Source organism: Rhinolophus sinicus, chromosome X, assembly GCF_036562045.2.
Source record: "Rhinolophus sinicus isolate RSC01 chromosome X, ASM3656204v1, whole genome shotgun sequence".
NCBI lineage: Eukaryota > Metazoa > Chordata > Mammalia > Chiroptera > Rhinolophidae > Rhinolophus > Rhinolophus sinicus.
In genome coordinates this window covers 112,031,625-112,054,323 of record NC_133768.1, presented here as the reverse complement: position 1 = coordinate 112,054,323, position 22,699 = coordinate 112,031,625, and the positions used below count along the sequence as shown (strand labels likewise).

At 38.1% G+C, this 22,699-nt stretch overlaps 1 protein-coding gene and 1 long non-coding RNA gene across 3 annotated transcripts in view; one reads left to right on the top strand and one right to left on the bottom strand.

The window, feature by feature from the left end:
- The window catches only part of F8 (coagulation factor VIII), a 120,405-nt gene that overhangs the window by 55,535 nt on the left and 42,171 nt on the right, over window positions 1-22,699 (top strand). The window contains exons 11-14 of the mRNA XM_019716077.2: window positions 3,567-3,781; window positions 5,217-5,367; window positions 14,393-14,602; window positions 17,147-20,252. Of these exons, the coding sequence (XP_019571636.2) occupies window positions 3,567-3,781; window positions 5,217-5,367; window positions 14,393-14,602; window positions 17,147-20,252 (3,682 nt within the window). The remainder of the gene's footprint in view (window positions 1-3,566; window positions 3,782-5,216; window positions 5,368-14,392; window positions 14,603-17,146; window positions 20,253-22,699) is intronic.
- LOC141569737 (uncharacterized) overlaps window positions 1-22,699 on the bottom strand; it is a 66,740-nt gene that overhangs the window by 35,320 nt on the left and 8,721 nt on the right. The window contains exon 3 of one of the 2 annotated variants that reach the window (XR_012493494.1): window positions 5,280-5,383. This is a non-coding gene — a long non-coding RNA (uncharacterized LOC141569737). Of the gene's footprint in view, window positions 1-5,260; window positions 5,384-22,699 lie in introns of those variants that run through there. The other variant, XR_012493493.1, reaches the window with a different exon arrangement.

The window sequence follows — 22,699 nt, the reverse complement described above, 5'->3', positions numbered from 1 at the left end:
TGACCATCTTTTCACATTTTTATTAGCCATTTTGGTTTCCTCTACTGTGAATTTCCTGTTCATTTCTCCTTTGATTAGTTTTCTGCTGGGTTGATTACATCTATCTATCTATCTATCTATCTATCTATCTATCATTTATCTTCTTAGTTTATTTAATTATAGGCATTATTTTTCCTAGTATATGCATTTAAGGTCATATTTTTTCTGAATACAATTTTTTACTACATCCATGCTTTTTATATCTAGTAATCACTTTACCTTTCATTTCAGAATAGTTCACAACTTCAGTTTTTATTTACTATGTTGTTTGTTGATTAAACATTCATGACATTATCTTTCTTCCTTTACCAATAAAATACCCTTCTTGGTTCAATTTTATGCTCCTTAACTTGAATTCTATTTTGCTAATTTTAGTATTGCCACACATCCTTAGCTAGTTACCTTTTCCGTGCTGTTATTTCCCTTATTTTTGTTGATTTTATATTAGGGCTGGCCCATGTAAAGAGCATATATCTGGGTTTTGTTTTTATACCCAATTTCCATTTTTCAATAGGGGATTTTAGCCCTATTTAACACATTTATGTTACTACTGATATGTTTGTATGTATTCCAGTAATTTTATATTTCTATTTACAATTACTTTATCCTTTTATTCCTTTTGTAAGTAGTTTGTTACAAATCTTTCCTTTTAGTAGATTGGTTGTTATACATATTCTATCTATTATTTAATTTTGGGTGCATATTTATTTTATCAAAACAACAGATGCTTAAAACTACAGAAAGGCTGGCTGTAAGTCTCACTGACTAGAGACAACCATCTTTAAGCATTTCTGCTTTAAATTTTTGATGGTTAGCTCTGTATTCCCAAAAGATTACTTACATGCTAATCCTTTGTTTTTGAAATTTAGACATTATGTATTTATTTTGTGTTACACGAGGATTTAGCATTGTGCTTCTTCCCACTCCAATTGTTTAGACTTTTATCAGTGTTTTTAGTTCCTCAATTGGCTATCATTGTAACTTTAAAAATATACTAAACATCCACTTTTTATATATTTTTGTGATTGAATATCTCTGACTCCATACTTTGTTAATTAAGGATATTAACAACAGTGACCTTTCCCCATTCCCCTCCTCTATTCTTCCATTTCTCAACTAGTGCCAGCGTTTACTTTTACTTTTGTGATTTGCACTCCTTCTAGTCATGTATGAAAATATAAGTTCCCACATCCTTGAGAGCTAGACAATAACAGTCTTCTAAAATCATGCCAATCCAGTGGCTGAAAAGTGGTGTCTCCTTTTGCTTTAATTTAATTTCTTGTAGTGTTGATCATCTCTTTGCATTTATAAAATCTTTACTTTTATAAAACTAAAGTTGATAACATTTACATTTTGTACTGTAATGTTAAATAACTCCTTCCTTTGTCTGTGTATTTATTCTAAACTTTAAAAATTAAAAAAACACACCAGCATTCGTATTATTTTAGTACGTGCTTATTATAAGTATCTGAATTTACTGCAGAACTACGTGATATTCTGTGATTATTCACAGTTCCAATGATTTTACTATTAAAGTCAAATTGATTATCCTTCCTCATTCTATACCAGCAGTTCAAAATCATGTTAATACTTATTTTGCTTTATAATTGGGCCATGCTGACCTTGTAAATTGTGTGTGTATTCCTAAAGACTTTCTTTTCTTTCATTAGAAATGTATGCCTCTTCACCATATCCCTTAGGTCTTCCAGCTTCTTAATCAATCTAATTATTGCTTAATATCCAATCCTCTTTTTTCTTCTTAAAGACATTCTTGTAGTTCACCAGCTTACTGTTTTAATTCGTATGCTTTTTAGGCCTGCTACAAAGCTGCCATCTTTGGATTTTTTTTCTTTGGAGTTGTAGGTTAGTGCGATTACCGCTCTTATACATTTCTGGTTCTTTTCTTCTTTTGTTTTTCTGGAAGTATATCTTCAAGTAACTTCTGAATACATTAGTACCTCAGAGGCTAAACGTTATGGGTCCTTCAGTATGATATGATGTTCAGTATCATATCATAGGCTGGTTATAAATAGTTTCCCATCCACTCTTTTTTTTAAACTTTTTTTTAAGTGTGTTTTTCCAGGACCCATCAGCTCCAACTCAAGTAGTTGTTTCAATCTAGTTGTGGAGGGTGCAGCTCACAGTGGCCCATGTGGGGATCGAACCGGCAACCCTGGTGTTACTAGCATCGTGCTCTAACCAACTGAGCTAACCAGCAGCCCCCCATCCACTCTTTTCTAACAATCATTGTCGCTGATGAGAATTTTAAGGCCAATTTGATTTGCATTCCTTTATGAAAAAAGGGCATAGTGACAGAATTCTGGGGAGACAATGAATGTGCACCCTGAAATTTAGAGGCATACACAAGGCTACTGCCCATACTAGCAGACAAGAAGAGAGGGTAAGAATGGAGCAGTCTGCCCTTCTGCTGTCTGACATGGCAAGGATGCATGAGTTTTCTCTGTAACAAGCAGATACTGTTGAAAGTATCTGGCTTGGTCTCTTTTTGAAGATGCCCGGCCTAAGAAGGCAGCCTGGCAGAGTGAGGGATACCAGGATAATAGGCTCATGGATATATCACTGGAAGTAAGAAGAGCTGAAGCAAGCATCCCTGAAGTCATGGAACTGTGAGGTGCTGAGGTCCCCATAGACTCCAAAGAAAACAGACATGTGTCCTAAGAAAAGACCAGCATTTGGGCACCTGCCACACAGGAAGCATTGGTGACCAAACAGTGTTGTGAAAGGGAGAGTGTTCAAACAGCAGGACCTATTAAGCAAAAGTCTATTTGCCCTTCCCTCTAATACCCGTCCACCCTCACTCTCAGCTACTGGAAGAGGGAGGAGAAAAGGCTGAGAAATACTGAAAGAAGGTACCACACCATTCACTTTCTATAGGTTCCCTAACCATAGGTTAGGCTTAACCTAATAGGGATGAGGAAAGGATATAAAGTTGAAATTTCCATTGAGACGGCATCTTCAGGTATTAACTGCATCCCAAAGTGAGTGTTAATGACTAAAACCAGACAGTTCTTATCCTGAGGAACCATTAGCCTGAGGGCAGGTCTCAGTTCTTGTCCCTCACAGGGGTCAGATACCACATCTCTTGACACCACACCCTTTGGCTTATATTCAGGCCTTAAACTCAGGGTCAACTGGATTATCACCTGTAGCTTACCACTCTGGCCTTGGTGTCTCTCTTTTTTTAGCACTTGAGATGTTTTTCTTCTTTATACATTTTCAGCTATGCATAAAAATTATTATCTGTTATTTACATATATTTGGAATAGTGGGTAGACCTGCCCATTTCAACTCAAACCAACAGATTAGCAAAAATCTCCTGGGCCCATTTTTATTGTAAAAAATTTGTATGAATCTTAAACTTATAATAGGTGCAAATTTAGTTTCCATTTATTAAGAAACATCATATGTAAATACAGATTTGTAGAGCCTTTGCAATAACAACATGATTTCCTATATGTGGCTTGTTAAACTCTAATGAAGCTATTTTGGGGTTTGGATGTGGGTAGGTGTGAAACATCTGAAAGATATGCCAATTCCGCCAGGAAAGACATTCAAATATAAATGGACAGTGACCGTAGAAGATGGGCCAACTAAATCAGATCCTCGGTGCCTGACCCGGTATTACTCAAGCTTTGTTAATCTAGAGAGAGATCTAGCTTCAGGACTCATTGGCCCTCTCCTCATCTGCTACAAAGAATCTGTAGATCAAAGAGGAAACCAGGTGAGTCCCTCTCTTCCCAAGTGCTAGATTTGAAGCTAAAAATGGAACAATGATGCATATGAACTTCCAGATAGTATTTCCTATACTCTCTCAGTGTATGTCCCCCTAGAGTATGCAGAAAATATAGTAGACTGCAATATTGGCCAATAAAAGAAGTGAGCGAGGGTTTCTCACAGCTGTCACTGATTTTGAGTTTGGTGTAATAGTCTTGAATACTGTGTGGACAGGAGACCTGAGCCCCAGATTTTTTTCTGTAATACTCATTCCCAGTCTAAAATTCCACTCTCTGAAGGTGATCTTGCCCATTTTTACATGTTCAATTATCCCCTATTTTTAGATGGCATACAGATCTAGATTATAGCCTAGACTTCTCCAGAGCTCAAGAAATACTTCTTAAGCAAAATACAGGGAAAGATCTGAAACATTTCAGAATATGGCTAGAATTTGGACCACTTCTGCTACTTAAAAAAAAATAAAGTTAAATGCTCTGAATAAGAAAAGCTTAGTTCTTCCCAAAAACTCATTGCTGAGGCTTAACTATGTGTCCATTTGGTTATTTATGATACACTGGATTTCTACTAGTCTGGAAACTTTTCATTGGTTTAGAGACTGAAGCACAGGAATTTGGCCAAGTGTCTGTCTTGATGAATTGTTCCTAATTATAGCTTTTCCACCAGTTTTGGAAGAGGACTAAAATGTGTTTCTATATTCTCCAGTCTCCTCCCCCTAGCATTTTGGTTTCTGTAGCGATAGGTTATGCAAAATGAAATTGATACCTATTAGTGAAGTTTACACATTACATCTTAGAAGATTCAATTAGCAAGTGACTGACATAACTTTAGTTCATATACAAACTGCTCTTTTAAAAAAAGCTTAAAATTTTGTAAACGAAAAAGTTAAGGTATTAATGTTAGTTAACATTTTATGGTTCATTTTAGCCTTATTTGATTTCTGTTTTCTATTTTTAATTTATAGATTGGTAGCCTTGTGGAAGGGTAGTTGCTCCATAGAAGGTTAGGAAAGGCATTCATCTTACTTGACTAACTCATTTAAGAAAGTCACTGAATAATTACTTGGGTCTTTAAAGAGTGAAAAATCCTCTAATCTGAACATGGAGAGAATGAGGCTACAGACTGTACCAAAACATCAGCGAGCATATGGCTTTGGGTCCAGAAGAAACAAGCTTAATGGGTCCAGTCACATTCTTGCCCTGAGGACACATTTGCTCTAAATATATCCTTACACTCATAGTACGCACTCCCACTCCCAGGCCCTGGTTCCTGCCGTAAACGTAATAGTGACCCTAGGGAGAAATGAAATTGAACCAAAGGATTATAGATAAATCACACACATGTCATCACTTCCATTGTAGACTGCCAATTCCTACCTGACAACAGTAGTAGCATTTCTTTCTTTCAATGCATGCAATTGACAGATGATGTCAGACAAGAGAAATGTCATCCTGTTTTCTGTATTTGATGAGAATCAAAGCTGGTACCTTACAGAGAATATGCAGCGCTTCCTCCCCAATGCAGATGGAGTGCAGCCCCAGGATCCAGAGTTCCAACTCTCCAACATCATGTACAGTAAGTAAAGCAGCACCTGAGTCCAGAGGGTAACAGATCAAGAGAAATTTAAACCACTAAATTACTGTCCATATAATGGATTAATTTATATGCCACGCAAGAGTCATAGTTCCTTAAAAATTGTTACTTATGATCATATACAATTTTATATAACTGCATAAATATGATCACATAATGCATATATTTTTTTGTTTTAGAATGCAAAAAGTATTCAGAGAACTTTATTTTTAAAGGATAAATCAAATAAGACACAGCTTTCATTTATCCAAACATGCATGATCCATACTTAATATAAAATGTACTCAATTGGTAAACTACACATGAAATACAAAGGGAATGCAATTTTACATATGTAAAGTGATTGCCTGCTATAGTAATTTAACAGTCAAATGAATCAAGACATTGTACGTTAAAACACCCAACATTTTTTCCCAGCATTATTGAGGTATAATTGACAAATAAAAATTGTATGTATTTAAGGTATTTCGATATTCACTTGGCTGTCCGCTCCCTTTTATCTCCCCATCTCTTTCCATATTGTACCTTTCCACTAACCATTCTGCATCCAGTTAGATCATGTTATATATGTGCTTATGTCTGATTATATAGTCAGACATAAGCACATATATACATTGTATTAGTCTGCTAAGCCTGCCATAGCAAAGTACCACAGACTGGGTGGCTTCAACAGCAGAGATTTATTTCCTCACAATTCTGGAAGCTAGAAATCTAAGAGATTAAGATGTTAGAAGGATTGTTTTTTTCTGAGGCCTCTTTCCTTGGCTTGCAGACAGCTATCTTCTCCCTGTGGCCTCACATGATCTTTCCTGTGTGTGTGCACACGTCTATGTACAAATTTCCACTTCTTATAAGGACACCAGTTATACAGAGTTAGAGCCCACCCCCCAATCACCTCATTTTAACGAATCATCTGTTTAAAAATCCTATCTTTAAATGCAGTCACATTCTGAGGTACTTGGGGTTAGAACTTCAATACATGAATTTCAATAGGAGCACAATTCATCCTGTAGCATGCATACATATGTGTTTATGTTTATATACACACACAAATCAGAATGGTAAAAAAATATGATAAAAACGTTCAATCTTACAGGGAACTACAAAATTGAATACCAATGGATAGCACTTTATACCTATCAGACTGACAAAATGATAAGACACTTATTACTAGTGGGCTTGTGAGTGAACGGGTATTCTCACACAATATTAGTGGATAACTAGTATGGTCTTTTTGAAAACAATCTGATTGAAACCATTAAATTAAAAATATATGCCTTTTGGAGTTCTGCTGGTTAAGATGGAATAAGCACACATCATCCTGTGTATCCCCCTGAAATCAGCTAAAAATCCTTAACAGAATTCATGGAGCAGTTATCTGAGAACCCTGAAAAGTAGTTGGCAGCAAGGAGGTTGGGGAAGGAAACTAGAAAGATTTAAAAGCATACAGATCAAAAGAGAAGAGCTAAAACTGAATACGACATGATTATTTACATAGAAAATCTACGAAAAAAAGCTCCTAGAACTAATAAGAGAGTTGAACCCCACTGCAGAATACATGGTCAATATACAAAAGTCAGTCATATTTCTATGTATGAACAGCAATCTATTGGAAACCTAAATTACAAAAATAACACCATTTACAATAGCTCAAAAAAGGAAATACTTAGGCAAAACCTAACAAAATATGTGCAGGATCTGTACACTGAAAATGACAAAACACCAATGAAAGAAATTTTAAAAGACCTAAATAAGTGGAGAGACATACAACAGTCACAGATTAGAAGTCTCAATAGAGTGAAGACGTCAGCTACCCCCAAACTGATCTACAGATTTAATACAATTCCTATTAAAATCCCAGCAGGGGGGCGGCTGGATGGCTCAGTTGGTTAGAGCATGAGCTCTCAACAACAAGGTTGCCGGTTCAATTCCTGCATGGGATGGTGGGCTGCGCCACGTGCAACTAAAGATTGAAAATGGCAACTGGACTTAGAGCTGAGCTGCGCCCTCCACAACTAGATTGAAGGACAACGACTTGGAGCTGATGGGCCCTGGAGAAACACACTGTTCCCCAATACTCCCCAATAAAATTTATATTAAAAAAATCCCAGCAGGAAGTTTTTGTTGTTGCCGGTAGAGAAAAGCATGTTATAAGATTTATATGGAAAGGCAAAGGAACTAGAATAGCCAAAACAATTGAAAAAGAGAAATTAAGTTGGAAGACTCATATTATCTGACTTTAAGACTTACTATAAAGCTACTGTAACCAAGATAGAAATGTACTGACAAAGATTAATAACACAGAATATACAGTGCAGGAAAAAAATAGATAGGTAGGTAGGTAGATAGATAGATAGATAGATAGATAGATAGATAGATAGATAGAGAGAGAGATAGATAGATAGATGACTAGTTTATTTTTGGACAAAGATGGAAATGCAATTCAATGAAGAAAGGATAATCTTTTCAACGAATGGTGTTGGAAAAATTGGTCATCCGTATACAAAAATATGAACCTCGACCTAAATCTCACTAAAGATTAACTCAAAATGCATCATAGATCTAAATGCATAATGTAAAACCACAAAAAGTTTCAAAGAAAACATAGGAAGAAAACTTTATGACCTGTAGTTAGGCAAAGGGTTCTGATAAATGACACCAAAATCAAAGTCCATGGAAGAAAAAAATTGATAAATTGAATTTCAACACAATTAAAAACTTTTGCTCTACCAAAAAAAATACTGTTAAAGAGAATAAAAAGACAAGCCACAGAGCAATAGAAAATATTTGCACATCACATGTCTGAACTCTGATACTTAACAATAAGAAAACAAAGAAACACCTAAAAGTGGGCAAAAGATTTGGACACACACCAAAGAAGACACTGGAAGGCAAACTGGTACATGAAAAAATGCTCATCGTTAGCCATTGCAGAAATACGTATTAAAACTACAGTGAGATACGAGATACCTCTGCATGCCTATTTGAATAGCTAAAATAAAACAAAATGGATATAGAATAATATTAAATATGCTGGCAAGAGTGCAGAGCAACAGGAACCCTCACACATTGCTGGTGGGGATGTGCAATGGTACAGTCATTCTGGAAGACAGTTTGGCAGTTTCTTACAAAGTTAAACATAGACTTATCATATGACCCAGCAATCCTACTCCTGGGTATTTACCCTAGGGAAATGAAAACTTAGATTCATGCAGAAACCTATCCAGGAATGTTTGTAGCAGCTCTATCCATAATCGCTAAAACTTGGACACACTCAGAGAACCCGGAGCCAGCTCCAAAACCCTGAGCCACCAGCCAGTGGCACCTCATGAACACTCTACCCATGCAGGTGTGCCACTTGCCTGCCCAGCAGGCCCAAGAAGGAAAACCATACAAGTAGGGGAGAAACCCCCCAAGGATGAAGTGCCAATCAGGAGGAGCCAGAGGCCAGAGTGAATCTGTGCAGAGAACCTGGGAGAAAAGCACAACCTTTCCAAGGCTGAAGTGATGAGTCAGACCTGGGATGGTGAAACAGGAGCTTCAGGAAGAGGGAAAGAGGGAATTGCAGAAAGTTATGAGGAAATAATCGAAGCCCATGTCCAGGAGCTGAGAAAGCAGGGTTCCTCATGACCACAGGGACCCAGAAGATCCTGTTTCTTCTTTCTGGACACCTCACCTGTCACCCTGCTTTCCCTGCCTCTACTTGGCTTGGAATTGGCTGAAGACTATACAAGAATGCATCTTTCCATTTCCCCATTCCACTTGGATAATTCCAAAGGGGTGTAGCTTCCCTAGCACCTGCCCACATCCATACTGGCTGCTGATTGGCTGGGGAAGCCCTCACCTTTTGCTCCCTTTGGGGCTAGTTCCCTCCTGGGAATGTACCAATAACCTCACAGTAATAGGGAAGGAAAGAGGGAATTTCACAGATTCACTTTAACAGTTATGCCTTCGAATTTGGGGTTTTATTTTTAAGAAAAAAAATATATATTTGTGGGGTTTTTTGGGGGAAAGGAATTTTTTTCTTTGTTTTTGATAAAATTGGGTGTGGGTAGTTTTTAAATGCTATAGCTCCAGGCTTGTCCCATTTGGGGCAGCTATTTAAGGAGGGGATGTTGCACCAAGCTAGGGGAGCCTCCCCCCACACCAGGGAGCTTTCTTCCCTCTGGCTCCTTCTGTCCTGTGACGAATTAAGGTGCTGTAACTTTTGGAAACTCAGTTGTTGTTGTTTTTTGGGGGGTCGGTTTTGGAATCCAGATCATTTTTATATCCTGGGTAAAACATGGTAAGGGAGAAAGGAAAAGGGGAGGAAACCGCTCCTTTCTCCCCTCCACCTTGAACGTCTTGCAAATGGGCCCCTGCAGAATATATCTGCCAGTTTTTATAAAAAACAAAAATTTGGAAACAATCAAAATATCCTACAATAGGCAAATGATTAAACAAACTGTGGTACATCCATACAATGGAATACTAGTCAGCAATAAAGCACAATTAACTATTGACACACACAATATGAATGAACCTCGAAGGCATTAAGCTGAGTGACACGATCCAGTTTCAAAAGGTGACATATTATTCTAATTACAAGGAATTCTGGGAAAGGCAATTGTATAGAGATGGAGAATAGAACAGTGGTTGTCAGGGCTTAGGAGCGGGAAAAGGGGGGTGTTTGCAATGGAGTCCAGTACAATGGAGTTTTCAGTGTTCATGAAGCTAGTCCTCATTTTGTCGGTGCTGCTACTTGATATACATGCTGTAACTCAACCGTACAGCAAATAAACATCAATTTACTATATGTAAATTTTTAAATGAAATACATGTATGCCTTTTCACCCACCATTCCTACTGCTGGGGTATATCCCATAGGAATAAAAGCACCAGTACATAAGGACATATGTTGTGGCATATCCATAATACGAAATATTATGCAACCATTAAAAAGAATGAATTAGAGTTATACCCAAGCTACTTATAGTAATTTCTATGAGGTGTTGTTGAATAATAAGATGTAGGTGCAGAAAAGTGCATGTAATCTCATTTTTGGAAAACAAACAGTGATTACAAAACAGAAACCATACACATGCATATACAGAGGGTACCAAAAAATGTATACACATTTTAAGAAAGGAAAATTGTATTAAAATTGTAACACTCAATATATACCGATAACAAAAGATGAATACAAGTCATGTTTGACTTCTGCAATTACAAGAGGTGCTCAAAGTGGTTCCCATCAGCATCCAGACACTTCTGATTATGGCGAACTACTGCTTGAGCAATGTTGACCAAAGTGTCCACTAGTATACATTTTAGCACCCCCAATTTGTACTTATATATGTAGAGTGTGATATGTTTTTGAAGACAGATATGTTCTAATCACTCTGAGTTAGCAGTCTTTCCTCAGTGTTTCTATGCAAATCTCTATCACTTCATTCCCAGGTTGTTTCAAGAACAAAATCATGTAAGTATATCATGAAAGAGTGGGTCATTGTAAGTCTAGAGAAGGGTTAGATGGTCCATATTTTTCAAATTCAATTTGACCATCTCTTAAGTGGGGAGATTTATTGTGCATGGGATTTATTTCTACTATCTTATTTTGTGCTTCCTATTTTTCTGAATATTACATTTTTCCTCCTTTATTGCTTTTTTTTTTATTAAGTTTTTCTTTTTTTAAATTCCATCTTTTCCCTTTACTATTTTGGAAGTCACGAACACTTCTATTTCCCCGGGGGGGGGGGGAATACCCTTGAAACTTTACACTTCATACAAAGTCTGTTGCTGTTGTTTGGTTTCCAACTTTATTACGGTATAATTGGCATATAACATTATGTAAGTTTAAGGTGTCCAACTGTTGATTTGATACACTTATGCTCGTATATGGCAAAATGACTACCACCATAGTGTTAGCTAACACCTCCATCACGTCACATAATTATCATTTGTTTTGTAGTGACAATATTTAAGATCCACTCTCTTAGCAATTTTCAAGTATATAATACAGTACTATTAACAATAATTATCATGCTGTATATTTGATCCCCAGAACTGATTCATCTTATGTGTGGAAGTTCCTACCCTTTACCCAACACCTCCCCGTTTCCCCCACCTCTCAGCGCCTGGTAACCACCATTCTCTCTGCTTCTATGACTTCAGCTTTTTTAGATTCCACATATAAGTGAAATCTTACAGTATTTGTCTTTCTCTGACTGACCTATTTCACTGATGATCACATTTCTCTGATGATTAGTGATGTTGAGCATCTTTTCATGTACCTCTTGACAATTATTATGTCTTCTTTGGGAAAATGTCAATTCAGTTCCTCTGCCCATTTGTAAAATCAGATTTTTTTTGTTGTTATTGAGTTGTATGAGTTCTTTATATATTTTGGATTTTAACCCCTTATCAGATAAATGATTTTCAAATATTTTCTCTCATTCAGCAGGTTGTGTTTTCATTTTGTTGGTTGTTTCTGTTGCTATGCAGAAACTTCATAGTTTGATATAGTCCCACTTACTAATTTTTGCTTTTGTTGCCTGTGCTTTTGATGTCAGATCCAAAAATTCATTGCCAAGACCAATGTCAGGAAGCTTTCCCCCTATGTTTTCTAGGAGCTTTACAGTTCCAGGTCTTAGGTTTAAAGTCTTTAGCCCATTTCAAGTTAATTTTTGTGTGTGGTATAATGTAGGGGTCCAATTTTACTGTTTTGCGTGTGGCTATCCAGTCTTGCCAGCACCATTTATTGAACAGCTTATCCTCTCCCCATTGAGTATTCTTGGCACCTTCATCAAATATTAATTGTCCATGGAAACAACCGAAATACCCATCAATAGACGACTGGATTAAGAAACTATGTTAAGTGAAATAAGTCAGACAGAGAAAGACAAATACCATACGATCTCACTTATATGTGGAATTTAAAGAAAAGAATAAATGAATGAACTAATCAGAAACAGTTTCAGAGACATAGAGGAAAAATTGAGGGTTGCTAGATGGGAGGGGAGGTGGGGATAAGGGGGAAGGTGAGGGGAATAGAAAGCACAGTCAGTAACCACAAGATGGCCACCGGGTTACGAAAGTTAATTTGGGGAATGTAATCAATAATGTTGTAAAGATTTTGTAGGGTATCCGATGGACACTTGTCTCGTTAGGGAGGCCACCTCAGGGAAGATGTAGTTGCCTGATCACTGCACTGTACACCTGAAGCTGAAGCTGAACAATAATAAATGTCAGCTACAAGTTTATATATATATATATATGTGTGTGTGTATGTGTATATGTGTGTGTGTGTGTGTGTGTGTATATAATGTATATAGTTATAAGCGGAGTACAGCATTAGGAATAGAGACAGTGGAAATGTAATGGCTGTGTGCGATGTCAGAGGGATAGTGGATGGGGGGGTTGACACAGTGTGAGGGATATAAATGATAAATGTCTAACTATTACATTGTTTTGTGCACCTGAAACTAAAAATAAATAAATAAGTAAATTTTTTTAATTCCAAAAAAATAAAAAAATTTAGCGAGAACCTAAATATATATATATATATATATATATATATATATATATATATATATATATATATATGTTGTCCATATATGTGAGGGTTTATTTCTGGGCTTTCAATTCTGTTTCATTGGTCTGTGTGTCTATTTGTATGCCAATACCATACTATTTTTATTTACTATAGCCTTGTAGTATATTTGAAATGGGAAAGAATGATGCCTCCAGCTTTGTTCTTCTTTCTCAAGATTGCTGTGGCTATTGGGGTCTTTTCTGTTTCCATATGAATGGTCATATATGCATCAGCATTTACCAAAGAGCTCGTTCTCTCTGCTACAGGTCTGAGATGCTGCCTTTATCATATATTAAACGCCCCTTTATATGTGTCTGTTTCTGGACTCTATGTTCCAATTGATATATTCATCTATACCTGCATTAAGACCAGGCTTTTAACTATAATAGTTTTATAATATATTTTATTACTTTGTAGGGCAAGAAACCTTGATTCTCAATTAGTTGCACTAAGCTAGTGTGTGAGCATTGCTAGTGGATCTGTGGGCTACCACCTTGCAGAGTAGACAAAAGTTTATTGAATGGGTGGACAGATAGATGTATGGAAGAGGCTTTCAGAGACAATTCCCTTAACAGAAAGAAGTCAGTGTTACTTTTGTTTAGCTTTTGGTTTAGAAATAATTTCAAACTTACAGAAGTGCTACAAGAATAGCACAGAGAACTCCCATATACCTTTTACCCAGATTCACTAATGTTTAACATTTTGCTATATTTGCTTTATCATTCTCTGGTTTCTCTCTATATATATACACTTTTATTACTTATTTTCCATTTGAGAATAGGTTGAAGACAGTGTGCTTCTTTATTTTTTAATACTTCATTGTATAATTCCTATGAATCAAGAGACTGTCTTACATAACCAAAGTGGAGCTATGAAATTCAGAAAATTTAAAATGGATATGACACATTCATTGGCAGCCAATATTCCAATTGTATCAATCGGCGCTGTCTTTTGTAGCATTTCCCCCATCAAGTTCAGGATCCAGTCCTGGATCCTGCACTGGATATAATTGTCCTGCTTTTTTGAAATCCGTTAGTTCTTGAATCTGGAATATTAATAGATGTTAATTTTGATCATTTGATCAAGGATTTGGGGTTTTCTTTTCTGCTTTCTCCTCTGTGTAGTTACTATTTTTCTCCTTGCAATTAATAAGCAGTTTGTCAGGGAGAAATTTTGAGACCATGAAAATGCTCTGCTCCTCATTGAACTGCCCCCCCTAGAATAGCATCCAAATCCATCTTTAGCATGACGGTCTATGACTCTCCTCACCTGGGGATTGGGACTTAGCTGATCAAGTATTAACAATCTACTTTTCTGAATGATGTAGTGCTATCTTTTTGGGGGCATAACACAATCATTTCTATCTTATCACGGCAATCCAAAATAATATATCCTGATACTGCTAAAGTTTCTTGTTCTCCATTTCTTTTGCAGGCATCAATGGCTATGTTTTTGATAGCTTGCAGCTGTCCGTTTGTTTGCATGAGGTGGCATACTGGTACATTCTAAGTGTTGGAGCACAGACTGATTTCCTTTCTGTCTTCTTCTCTGGATATACCTTCGAACACAAACTGGTCTATGAAGACACACTTACCCTGTTCCCATTCTCAGGAGAAACTGTCTTCATGTCCATGGAAAACCCAGGTTAGTTGTTTGTATTATTCTTTTACTAACAGCTGAGATTGCTTCAGTGCTCATTCATATGCTCTTCTGCCCACTAGCTCACATTTAGGCAGATACTAAATGGTTTCAAGGGATTTGGGTAATTGCACATATTTTAATGCCAGCACCACATCAAGTATTTAACTTAAAAGTCTTTGCTCTAAAAAGTGCCATTACTCGCCATGGGCCAAAATTTTCAGTGTGTTTACTAAACGTTAGTGGTGAGGATACATTTATTTATATATGCAATTAAGATGTGCAGGCTAAACTTGTTTCTGTGTGCCTCGTGAACACGGGTATCATTGGGTAAACTCCACCCAGAAATCTCTGGGACGTGCATAGCAATGTCCTTTTGCACTCACGCCCTCAAACCAGCGCGCACCTTCAGGATGAATGTGGCTGTCAACTTCTCATCCTCCCTGTTCCTAACACACAAACACCGCAAGGCCTTTGAGAGCACCAGCCTTGTGATCAGAAGGCACCCTGAGCTGGCCTAAAGCCAACACAGATAGATGGTTGCTGCATTCGTACAGTGGAGTAACAAGTGCTAGGCCACTCCCCGTGCTCCTGGTCCCTCCCACGCCATCATCTGCAGAGGACACCACATAGAACTACCTGTAGTTACTCTCTTCCAATTACAACTTTTCTGGAGATCAATCCTCACAGGACAACTTCTGGGGGAAAAACCAGTCTCATCACATATAAACATATAGTCACCTTCATAGCCAGAAACTTGTCTTACTTCCAATGATGTATTTTTTTGTGGGAAGTGAGTGAAGAAGAACCTGACAGAACTCCAATGATACCTCTGAAAGTATCTTATTTATGTTTATATCTTTGTTATCCATTTTCCAACGAAGTTGGAAATGCTCTGAGGACAGCAACATTATCTTGCCACTGTACTCCTTGTTGACAGTGCCTCGCCTATAGTAGATGGTTAATAAATATAATAAATACTTTTCCAATGAACGGATGAATATGAGCAAAAAAGATTATAAAACAGTATGTATAATATGGTTGCAATTGTCAAAACCAAAGAGCGTGTACGTATGTGTATGCAAAGAAAAAAATATTTAAAATATTAATATTTTGACTCTTAATACTTTGGTGATCACTTAAATTCTAAAGACAAATTAAAACTGCTTTATGTGTCTCAAGGAAAAATTTTTAAGGAAGTGTTATCGATTACAACACTCAAGCTAAACAAAGACCCTAGAGAAGATTTCCCCTGTTCAATATGGTGAAGTCTGATCTCTTTTGTTTGTTTTATTGAGGTAAAATTCATGTAACACAAAATACACTATCTTAATAATTTAAAATACACAATTCAGTGGCTTCCAGTACATTCACAATGTTGTCCAACCGTCACTACTATCTAATTCCAGAATATTTTTATCACCCCCAAAAGAAACTCTTTACCATCAAGAAGTCACTCCCAATTCTCTCCTCTTCCCCACCCCAGTTCCTGGCAACCTCTAATCTACTTTCTGTTCTATGGATTTGCCTCTTCTGGATATTTTATGTAAACAGAATAATACAATATTAGTCCTTTTGTGTCTGGCTTATTTCACTCAGCATAATGTTTTCAAGATTCGTCCATGCCGTAGCGTGTATCAGTACATCCTTCTTTTTTTGACTATACAGATCACTTCACACCCTGCTTTAACCACATATCTCCACACAAAAAGAAATGATAATTACGTAATGTAAAAAAGGTGCTAGCTGACACTTTGGTGGTCATCATATTGCAATATATAAATGTGTCAAACCAACACATTGTACACATTAAACAATGATACCTGTCAATTATATCTCAATAAAAATCCCAACTGTAGTCAGCAGGTTGATCACTTGTTTTTGTAAATGAAGTTATACTTGAACACACACACAGGCAAGAAATACAGTTAATTTTTGTATATTGACCTTGTATCTTGCAACCTTGCTAAATTTAACTTATAAGAGCTAGCAGTTATTGTATAGATTTCCACAAGGTTTTTGTATGTATGCAATCACATTGTCTGCAAATATTGACAATTTCAGTTTTTCCTTTCCAATCCCTATGCCTTTTATTTCTATTTTTGTGCCTCATTTTTGAATAACAATGTGAGAGCAGGATTCGAATGCAGGCAATCTGACTCTGGAATCTGTGCTACTATGTTACATAGCAATAACAGCAGCCTGTATAAACTTTCCTGAGTTAAATCATTGTCATGGTCAGAGTTCTGTGTGACTATTAAGACGCTCTACTGTTGTGTGTGTTACTTACATTTCTCCCTTTTTATCCCAATATCTATTCACTTAAACCACAGCCCCGTCTTGTAGTGACAAACAGGTATACCACAACAGCAGCAATACAAAAACCACTTTTACTACCCTTGCTAGACTACTGTTACATGTGTCATGGATTTAACCCAATGGCCTGCAATACAATTGTAACAACTAGCATTTTTTCATTTATCTGGGAATAGGAGAGTACCTCTAACCTGGGTTATGAGTAACCAGAGTCTTATTCTTCCTCATCTCCAGGTGTGTGGGCTCTGGGCTGCCACAACTCCGACTTTCGGAACAGAGGCATGACAGCCTTACTGAAGGTTTCTAGGTGTGACAGAAACACTGATGATTATTATGAAGACATATATGAAGATATTCCAACTTCCCTGCTGAATGAAAACCATGTCATTGAACCCAGAAGCTTCTCCCAGAATGCAAGGCACCCTAGCACTATGCAAAAACAATCCAAAGCCACAATGACTCCAGAAAATGATGTAGAGAAGACTGGCCCTTGGTCTGGAGAGAGAGCACAGCTGCTTCAAGTACAAAACATCTCCTCTAGCGATTTGTTGATGCTCTCGGGACAGAATCCTACTCCACATGGATTATCCTCTGATCTTCAAGAAGCCACATATGAGGCTGATTATCATTTCCCTGGAGCAACAGAAAGAAACAAGCGCCCATCTGAAGGGGCACATCTCAGACCAGAGCTTCATAACAGTGGGGACAGAGGATTTACTCCTGAGCCAGAACTGCAATTAAGAGTAAACGAAAATGTGGGGAGCACTCTAACAGTAGAGTTGAAGAAAGGTGACTTTAAAATTTCCAGCTTGTCAAACTATCTAATGACTTCACCAACAATTCCATCAGAAAAGTTGGCAGCAGGTACTGAAAAGACAGGTTCCTTACGACCCTCAAATATGCCAACTCACTTTAGTGGTCAATTAGGCACCACTGTATTTGGCAAAAATTCATCTCACCTTATTGAGTCGGGTGTACCTTTGGGCTTGAGGAAAGGAGATGACGAATCCAAGTTGTTAGAAGCAGCTTTAATGAATAGTCAAGAAAGTTTACTGGGAGAAAATATATTGTCAGTGAAGAGTGACAGGTTATTTAAAGAGGAAAGAGCTCATGGATCTGCTTCATTGACCAAAAGTAATTCTTTATTCAATGTTAATACCTCATTGGTAAAGACAAACAAGTCACCAGTGAACTCAACAACTAACAGAAAAACTCACACTGATGGCCCAACAATATTAATTGAGAATAATACATTGGTCTGGCAAGACAGTATATTAAAAAGTAATGCTGAGTTTCAAGAAGTGACTCATTTGATTCATGATGAAATGTTTATGGACAAAAACATTACAGCTTTGGGGCTAAATCATGTGTCAAATAAAACTATGTCATCAAAAAATATGGAAATGGTCCACCAAGAAAAAGAGGGTCCTGTACCAGTAGGTGCAGAAAATCCAGATAGATCACTCTTCAAGATGCTGTTCTTGCCAGATTCAGCAAATTGGATAAAAAGGACCCAGGGCAAGAACTCCTTAAGCTCTGAGCAAAGGCCTGGTCCAAAGCAATCCACATCTTTAGAATCAGAAAAATCTGTGAAGGATCAGAATTCCTTGTCAGAGAACAATATGGTGTTTGTAGAAGAGGATGAATTTACAAGGGACACAGGCCTCAAAGAGGTGATTTCTCCAAAGAGCAAGAGCATATTTCTTACTAACTTGACTAATGTCCAAGAAAATGATACATACAACCAAGAAAAAAAATCCCAGGGAGAAATTCAAAGGAAGGAAAAATTAATCCAAGAGAACGTAGTCTTGCCTACAGTGTATACAGGCACTAAGAATTTCCTGAAGAATCTTTTCTTACTAAGCTCTAAGCAAAATGTAGTTGGTGTAGATGAGGAGACATATACTCCGATATTTCAAGACACCGGGTCATTAAATGATTCAGCAAATAGAGCAGGGAATCACATGGCCCATTTCTCAAAATTAAGGATGGAAACCAACATGGAAGGCTTGGGGAATCAAACAAGGCAAATGGTAGAGAAGTATCAAAGCACCACAAGGATATCTCCTAATCCAAGTCAGCGGAATGCTATGGCTCAACGTGGTAAGCGGGCTTTGAAACAGTTCAGCTCTCCGAAAGAAGAAACAAAGCTCAAAATGGGCTTGATTTTGAATGACACCTCAACCCAGTGGTCCAAAAACATGAACTATTTGACCCAGGGCACTGTCACACCGATAGAGTACAATGAGAAGGAGAAAGGGGCCATTACTCAGTCCCTCATAGACGATTCCATGAGGAGTCATGGCATCATTCAAATGGATGGCTCTGCATTACCTGTTGCAAAGGTATCAGCATTTCCATCAATTAGACCTACAGATCTGACTAAGATCCCATCCCAAGACAACTCTTCTCATCTTCTAGCTTCAGCCTATAGTTATACCCTCAGGGAGAGAAGTTCTGGGGCCCAAGAAAGCAATCATTTCTTACAAGGAGCCAAAAGAAATCTTTCTTTAGCCTTCCTAACCTTGGAAATGATTGGTGGTCAAGAAAAGATCAGCTCCCTGGGGGAAGGTGCTACAAACCCACTCATACACAAGAAACTTGAGAACACTGTTCTCTTGAAACCAGGCTTATCTAAAGCATCTGGCCAAGCTGAATTACTTCCTAACGTTCACGTTCATCAGGAAAACTCTTTCCCTACAAAAACTAGTAATGCTTCTCCTGGCTACCTGGATCTCATCGAAGAGATCTTCCTTCAGACAACACAGGAACCTGTTCAATTGAATCAAGTAAATAGACCTGGCAAAGTGCCCTTTCTGAAATGGACAACTGAAAGCTCTGAAAAGACTCCCTCCAAGCTGCTGGTTCCTCCTGCTTGGGACAGTCAATATGCTACCCAGACACCAAGAGAAGAGTGGAAATCCCAAGAGAAGTCACAAGAAGACATAGCTTTTAAGACAACAGACACCATTTCGCCCCCAGACCCCCATGAAAACAATCATTCAATACCGGCAATAAATGAAGGACAAGATAAGGCCCAAAGAGAAGCCACCTGGGCAAAGTCAGGAGGGACTGGAAGGTTGTCCTTTCAGAACCCACCAGTCTTGACAGGCCATCAAAGGGAAATCCCCCTGACTACACCTCAGCCAGACGAAGACAAAATTGACTATGATGATACCTTCTCAACTGAAATGAAGAGAGAAGATTTTGCCATTTATGGTGAGGATGAAAACCAGGGCCCCCGCAGCTTTCAAAAGACAACACGACACTATTTCATTGCTGCAGTGGAGCGGCTCTGGGATTATGGAATGGGTAAATCCCTCTATGCACTAAGGAACAGGTATGGGTACACTATTTATTCCTTTGTCCTGCTACTGTGACCTTTGACTTTCCCAGGTGCCGAAACAATAGGAAAAGGCACAGCCAATCTGCAGCACTGACACTCCAAAGATTGCTTTATAGAAGAACTCTGAGAACCAGATGGCAAAGTCTAGGTAAAGCTGAGGAGTAAATAGGTGGTTAGATGATGGCACCAACAGTGAGAGTTAGAAGATGGTAAATCCAGATGGCATGAAGCTCTTAGTCTGGGGTAAGGAGGGGATGGAGGAGGAGAAGAGGGGCTTCCAGAAGGGTAGAGAAGTCAGAGTCAAGAAGCAGCAATGGAGATTAGGAAGAAAGTCAACCCTACCCAGCAGCCTTATGAGCTGCAGTAGAAGACGCATCTCATAACAGAGCCCTGAAGAGGCAGGAGGAGAAGTGAAGTGTACGGTAAAAAGGTTGAGGATGCAGGGAAAGTTGTTTTCCAAGGTATTGGGGATATAGAGGGCAAAGTGGGAGGGCTTATTTGTTAGGGGAGCAGAGAGAGGTTGGGCAGGGGAGAGAAAGCACTGAGAAAGTTGGAAGATGAACATAAGGAGAGTCAATTAGTCAACAAATATTTATTGAACACCTGCTACATGCCAGACACTTTTGTAGACATGAGTGCAGCAACGTCGGAGCTTACATACTATTGGGGAGAGTAAGACACAATAAATTAGTAGAAAAATGAAGGGGACTCTTGATGGTGCTATCCAGAAGACAGAATTGGATAATATGGTAGAGAGTGATGTAGGGTGTTACGTTAGCTGTTATGGTCAGAGAAATCCTCTTTGTGGAGTTGAGACCGAAATGATAAGAGGCCAGGCTAACAGAGCTCTGAGAGATGTTTCCAGGCAAAGGGAACAGGAAATGCAAAAGCCCTGAGAATAGAACATGCTTAGCATGTCTAAGGAACGAAAAAGGACAAGCATGACTGGAGTGAAGAACTGGCTGGCGGTGGGGCGGGTTGTGGGAGATGAGGTGACAGAGGTGAGCAGTGCTCAGGTCATATAGGGGTTCTCTTCGTTACTCATTGTCACTTTCCAACCCTGCTTTCTACCTCAAGGGCGCCCCGATTGCTGCACAGCAACCAAAGACTATTTCCCCAGTGCACTGACTTTCCTACTCTCCTGGACCTCTATGTTGCATTTTCTGCTTTTTCCTTAAATCTCCAATACCTTTTGCCCATTCTCCAACACCCCTTCTCACTCTGAGATGTAGTGAACCTCCACAGACATCCAAAAGCACATGTCCTGACATCTGTACCCATGTAACGTCTTCATGCCTATGACGATAAATGGACGGTCTGTGTGCCTAACGCCAACCTCTCCAGTTTTGCACTTCAGCCCATCCTGTCTCACCTCATAAAAATGATGCTTCAGCAATTCTCCTTTTCCCTCTTACATCATCAATTTCTCCCTCTCCACCAGGTTAGCCTCATCAGTATCAATCATGCTATATAATTTCTCTCTTTACCTTTTCAGAAAACATTTAAAAATTATTTCCCCTACTTGCTGCCTTTGCTTCTTTTTCTCTTATTCTTTCTTTAAGCAACTCCAAAGAGGCTTTTCCCTCCATTATTTCATAAAAACTACATTTTCCAGGTCACGGTTGTTCTTTACATTACTAATTCTCAGTCCTCGTCTTAGTTGAGCTCTCAATAGTATTTGGTAGTTGATTACTCTGTCTTTTATACATGTCCTCACTTGGTCTATCTGACACTACTGTTCTTCCATTTTTCTAAACTCACTGGCAATCTTTCCTTACCAACTTTACTGGTTCTTCACCTCCCTAACCTTTAAATGTTAGAATGCTCTGGGCATTAGTTCTCCAAACTCTCCTATTTTTTGTTTACACTCACTGTTGTGATGCTCTATCTACTCTTATGGTTTTAGGTATTATTAATATGTACATAATTTCCAGTTGTATTAGGGTAGTGCAAAAGTAATTGTGGTTTATAAGGTTAAACATAATTGCAAAAACCACAATTACTTTTGCACCAACCTAATATATCTCCATCTCAGATCTCTTCCTTGACCTTGAGATTTGCATATCAACTCCCTACCTTAACATGTACAAAATTAGACTCTTAATTTCTCCCCCTTCCCCAAACCTGCTGTTTGCCCAGCCTTCTTCATGGCAGTCAATGACCATTATTTCCTTTCAGCTACTCAGACTCCGAACCTGAAGTTTGTCCTGACTCCTCTTTTGCTCTCACAACCACATCTAATCCACCAAAAAACCCTGTTGGCCATGACTTCATAAAATAACCAGAATTTCATTATGGACTGAATATTGCATAAGATGAAAATGCACTGAAATGGAAAGTTGGAGATTGTTGACTAGGGAAAAAAAAACCAGTTTACAAAACAAGAGAAGACATTTAATAAACTATTACTCTAGATGCTGTAAAAGTAATGTTTTTAATTT